The sequence below is a fragment of the Salvelinus fontinalis genome, chromosome 35 (genome assembly GCF_029448725.1).
Source record: "Salvelinus fontinalis isolate EN_2023a chromosome 35, ASM2944872v1, whole genome shotgun sequence".
Classification (NCBI taxonomy): domain Eukaryota; kingdom Metazoa; phylum Chordata; class Actinopteri; order Salmoniformes; family Salmonidae; genus Salvelinus; species Salvelinus fontinalis.
Genome location: NC_074699.1, coordinates 28,619,098 through 28,625,097, shown reverse-complemented (window position 1 = coordinate 28,625,097; position 6,000 = coordinate 28,619,098). Strand labels below are relative to the sequence as shown.

General features: G+C 40.4%; 1 protein-coding gene across 5 annotated transcripts in view; it reads left to right on the top strand.

The window, feature by feature from the left end:
- Nucleotides 1-6,000, top strand: part of LOC129834676 (BTB/POZ domain-containing protein kctd15) — a 57,038-nt gene that overhangs the window by 7,103 nt on the left and 43,935 nt on the right. For all 5 annotated transcript variants that reach the window (XM_055899886.1, XM_055899885.1, XM_055899883.1 and 2 more), the window contains one exon: nt 4,101-4,245. In XM_055899886.1, the coding sequence (XP_055755861.1) occupies nt 4,101-4,245 (145 nt within the window). The remainder of the gene's footprint in view (nt 1-4,100; nt 4,246-6,000) is intronic.

The window sequence follows — 6,000 nt, the reverse complement described above, 5'->3', positions numbered from 1 at the left end:
GGAGCCCTTTTATGTGAATTAGGATAATGGCTGACAGAAAGCAAAACAATTACACTGCAATAACCAGACTTATATTCAGTCTTTTTAGAGGACATCCGGTGTGGTGTACATGGAGGTGTCTAGTCCTAGTCCGCCATTCATGATCCACTGAAACTTGACAATTAAAGAACAAGGTTCAAAGAATTGTAAGTTGATGATTACTTTTAATAGATTGCTGCGTTAATAATGCAGAGTGCGTAGAGAAACTTAGTCTAGTAACTAATGTCTGGGTATTCATCTTCCTCTGAACAGACTGCATTAAGGGACAGGGGTCATCAAACATTGATACCCGCTCTGGGGAGTTCACAGTTAAGGAGATAAGCTTCAGAGCTCCATTCTACTGAGGCTGAGGAAAGTAAATGAGAAGAATATTACACAGACAAGGAAACTATTTTGAAATGACCCTTGACACAAGTTATTACTTATTTTGACAATTTCTCTGGTTTCCATTAGCTATGAGGGATGGCATATAATATAGCTTTAAAAAAAAAAAAAAAATCACCTTGGGTATTCAAACCAGCAACCTTTTGGTTACTGGCCCAACGCTCTAACTACCTGCAGTCATCACTGGTACTGTCTACAATGCCAGGGGTTCCCAAACATTTTCACTTATGCCCCCCTTCCACCATTCGGGCCCCCCCCCCCCCCCCCCCCCCATGTCTATTTCTATGGGCACAAGCACTGTTCATGACACAAACTGTTCACACTCCTCTTGTTGGTGGAGAGAAACATTTTCTGGTATGAAGCTAATTTTATTACAATTCTACACATTTTGCCATGTCTAATGTGTATTCATGTAATATTTCAGTGAGTCAAACATGACAACAACAAAATCTATGGGCAAAAAAACCTAGCTAAAAACCTTAGCTGACATGGGCTAGTTGATCTGGACATTTCTGACACGTTATAAATATGTCTCTAAGGTATTCAATGACTGACATGACAAGAGGAATACTGATGATGCACTACCCAATTTCAAAATTTCATTCTACAGTTTTCTTTTTTTTTTTGAGGGTGGGGGGGTGGACCCCCACAGTTTGGAAACCACTGTAATGTGCTACTATACCACTTGTTCTACATTCACTCAATATACCACTCTCCAAATGCACTCTACTTTCACTCAATATACCACTCTCCAAACGTACTATTACTCCCCTTTATGAATGCCTTTTACACATGAACAACATTATTCATTAAAGTTCGAAATAGTCAAGAGTTCAGTAATTTTTGAACATTCAGTTTTAATTTCTGTGTACACTTGACAATGGACTTCCCTACCCAGTTGTAAATCTATTCACAGAGCCAGTGTACGCCCTTGAAGTTGGGTTTGATACATTCATCCAAACACACTCTCTGGGCATTTGTTTTCACAGACGTAAGATGTCCTACAATGTATGTCGAATTAATTGGGAATCTATTGAAGACAGCTCAGGTCTTTCATTTTGGAGACAGTGAAAAGCTGCACGTGTCTTGACCCAACCACATCCCTAGCCATGAGTTTCAGACTCTAATCTGTTAGTCTGACATGAGTGGGTCCAAGAGATGCTTACCTACAGCCTGCTCAACCACGCTGCCTCTACTCAGCACCGCTGGGATGGGAGATCAGAGACGCTCCTGTCCTTCACAAACTCCCACTCTGCCCTTCTCTTGCTCTCGCTCTCTCACTTACTGTTCTTCTCTCTTTCTCTATCACCGTCTCCCTTCCTCCCTCACTCCCTACCTCACACTCACTCACTCTCTCTCTCTCTCTCTCTGAGCCAGGCAGGCAGGCAGGATGGTGTATAGCTCTCTCTCTCTACCTGTCTGACATGACAGAAACAAAGCTGGGTGAGGGCGGGGGTCCATCTTTCAGGTGTTGAGGGCCCCCAATCGGTGATTTACCAAAAGGAAACACTGAGACCGAGGGAGATACAGAAATGGGAGAGGGAAAAAGAAAGAAAGAAAAGAAAAACAGGCAGCATTTTAATTGCTTTAAAAAAAAGTGGAGATGAAAAACAGAGTTAGCCTGGAGGGGTATGGTGAAATTCTAGCTGGAAGAATTGCAACACCATATGAGAAAGGAACACCTCGGGCATAACAGGGAGATGAGTATTGGTTTTTTATAAAGCATTTTGCATCGATTTTCAGAGAGAAAGGGAGAAAGAGAGAGGGGCAAGGTGGAGAGAAAGAGAGAGAAGAGGAGGGAAAGAGAGGGAAAGCATCTTTGAACTGGCTCTCTTTATACAGTTAACAGGAAAGGAAAAACAGGGCAAATTCTACATGATAGGATTCAGTCTATACCTGATGAAGCCCTTTGATACAGTCACTGTGTGTGTCTTTACAAAGCAAAGGATTGTAATGGAAAGTAAATGCAATGCGCTTTAGAAATTTAAACTATAAAATCAAAGCTATAAAACGGTCCCGTGTGGCTCACTTGGTAGAACATGGTGCTTGCAATGCTGGAGTTGTGGGTTCGATTCTCATGGGGGACCTGTATGAAAATGCATGTACTCACTACTGTAAGTTGCTCTAGATAAGAGTGTCTGCTAAATGACTAAAATGTTATACAGCTGTGTGTGTGTAGAGATTCCCATAGCATCTCTCTTTCTTGTCTTATAACAAGATTTAACAGTCACTGGGCAAAAGCAGCTTGTGAGAATTAGACTTTCTGGTGATTTTCTTTGTGGTTTAACTGTACTCAGCTGACCTAAAAGCTCTTAGCATGATTAGAGAGCTGATTACATCAAAACAATGATAACAGAGAAGCCTTCTCTCTGCCAAGAGCTGTTTCTGGGAGAGAGGAGGGAAATGTTTCAGGGAAACCATTTTAAACGTTACTCCAACCTGGACTGCCACTTCTACAGAAAACTGTTGAGTGACTCATACAAATAATTAAATAAAACAGTGATAGAGACACCATGTCAATCATGTCTCTAATAATGACCAACATAAAAGTCCTATTTCTCTTCCTTCCACGTCTATAGCTATTATCACCTAGTGCAGATCTGAGGTGAAATGAATGAACTAATGGTTGAGAGCTACAGTAGCTAATGATGTAGGATCTTAACTTGGGCCAGTTTGCTACATCAGGAAAATAATCCTGCAGCAACAGGAAATGTGAATTATTATGTGGATTATAATTAAGGGATTTTATTTGTAAGGGAAAATCAAGTCTAAAATTTAAAAGTGGAAATTACAAACTTCAGAAGCCTTTGTAAACGTCAAATACACTACACATTTTTAATTTCCTGCATTGCAGGAAAGTTTTCCTGCAACAGGGTGATCAAATTAAGATCTTACACCTGTACCATGACAACCTCACAAGAGATGAGAGAAATGTGTAGTTGTCCAACCATATCTCAAGGCATCGTATCGACAGTATATGGTGGGATGAAAGCTAACAGATTACATCATTTTCCAGTGTTAGCCAGACTCCTTATTCACTCCTGGTTACATTTTGCTACAGGTGTCTTATTACTTAGAAGTTATGTCCATAATTCATGGAACTTCCCTCTGTTGTTCTGCATTCTAATGGGAAACCTGCGTCAGTGATTTTAGAGAAATTACTTTTTGAGTGAATGTTGATTTTTATAGTGAATGGCACGAGGTGTAATAGTCACACTTGGGCTCTTACTTGTCTTCAACAATGAACCAAATCAATACATAATTCAGTGGAACATTTGTATTTAAAACACAAATAGGTATCAGAGTATGAGCATCAGAGCATCATGGATTCAAACACTATAGAGAAATATATATCATATTTCATTGTAGCAAACCCCAGGTAAATGTTTTATCTACCCTTTAGTAATCGAGCTTTAAACTGAACCCATAACATTCATTTCTGTAAGTACCAGCCGAGACACTGTATGCTGTCCTAATCACACAGCAGAAGGGACACTTCAAACAGGCCTGGAACACAGGAAATGTGCCTTAAGCCCCTTGTTTCAACCAGGATGCTAATACATTTCAGACTTAGCGCTAATAAAATGGGAAAAATAAATGGAGGGTAATTGTTTGAAGGCAGCCGCTCAACTCAACCTCATTCCATTATGTGTGTGTGTTTGTGTTTCAATTTCCAGAATCAGCCGTCTGTTTAATGGCACAGAGCCCATCGTGCTGGACAGCTTGAAGCAGCACTACTTCATCGACAGGGATGGAGAAATATTCCGTTACATTCTCAGCTTCCTCAGGACCTGCAAACTGCTTCTCCCAGATGACTTCAAGGTACATGATGATTTGTATTTGCACACCATAGCATCATGTGTACAGTATGTGCGCTGTATGAACTCACACAGTGTAGAGATATACAAAGGATAGATGATTGATTCAAAGTTTGATTTTCCCTCTCATCTGAGAAGAATGTCCAACATGTTAGTTTTAGCTGTCTATCAATTTATATTGTAAACATTATTAACATTACATTCACATTCAATATCAGTAGTCATTTTTTTTATTAATAAAACATTGGAAATCAAATTAATCCCCACTGATTTATCATTAAAGTGATGCTTTGAAGGTTTTGTATAATTTAAGCCAGTAGTTCTGAATTTGATATGTTACGAATTGCAAATTATTATATATATATTTTTTTTTATGCAATTTGTACAATATGTTACAAATTTGTAAGTGCTTAAGATCCCAGACTGAACCTTTAATATACAGTGGAGGAAAGGTGAAAATTCGGTCTAAAACATAACATAGTTCTGTGATGTGAACCAAAGCCCAGAGCTGTTGTTTCTCACAAAAAAAATATATTTCTATAGAGGTGAGGCCAGGTGAAACAGGCTGTATAGCCCCTGTTCCACTTGTTCCAGTCTGACAGTACCACCCAGTCTCCCAGCCACTGCCTCTCTCTCTGCTCTCAATAGAGTGCCATGACAGTTTAAACGAACTGGGCTTGAGAGGGAAGTAGGAATACTAGAGGAGGCGAGAATAATGTGGTCTTGATTCTGACAGAGGAGAATGTGTGGGGAGGGAGTGTACTGTAGGGGATGTCTACAGACAGACAGACAGACACACACACACACACACACACACACACACACACACACACACACACACACACACACACACACACACACACACACACACACACACACACACACACACACACACACACACACACACACACACGTACACACAAAAACACACACTTTTATACAGTGCTCTATCTGGGAAACTGGAGCTACTTTGGTCCATGTTAGCCCACTGTGGCTGCACACACCTGTCTCCTGTTTCAGAGTGCGCATGAGGAGACTCCTTCCTGGATGCGCTTGGCTTAGCACAACAACCGGCTCTGGAAATATACACATATTATTGTTACTAAGTTATTCTACTTAGTAACAGAGCAAAGATTCAGGCCAACGATCGATCATGGACTCAGGCCAAATCTTCTGTGATATAACAACTTTGATCGATCTAAAACACAATTAGTAAAATGTAAAGTTCCGGTTGATGATGTCTAAGGAGAGCATATTCAGTGCTCCATCTGTTCCTGTCCATCCGGATCCCTTTTAGTTCAGCCTATTATACCCACATTTCCATCTCTTTCCCTGTGGACTTGGAGTAGTTCATCACTCTGGCTAAGGGGAGTAGAGGAGAGGCAGATCCCCCTGGCTAACTCTCAGGGCCAAGCATTATGGCTGAATGGGGACTGACCTGAACAACAGTGAGAACATGAAAGCTTCCTTCACATTTTTGGCAAATTACATTTTGGTTTTGGTTTGATCTGTATAGTGTACTGTATGGAAGCTATAGCTGTACTCACACATTCCTATTCTACACAATCCAATCAGCCAATGACTGTAAGTCAAACGAATGCAGCATCAGGCCTCATTGTTTCAACTCATTACATTAATTCACTCCCATCATCCAGCCTTCTCTCTCTCTCTCTCTGTTGATCTGCATACCTTTCAATTTGTGTGAACTCTAAAAAAAAATGCAAATATGGTTAGGATGACTTGAGCATGTTCTTATCTG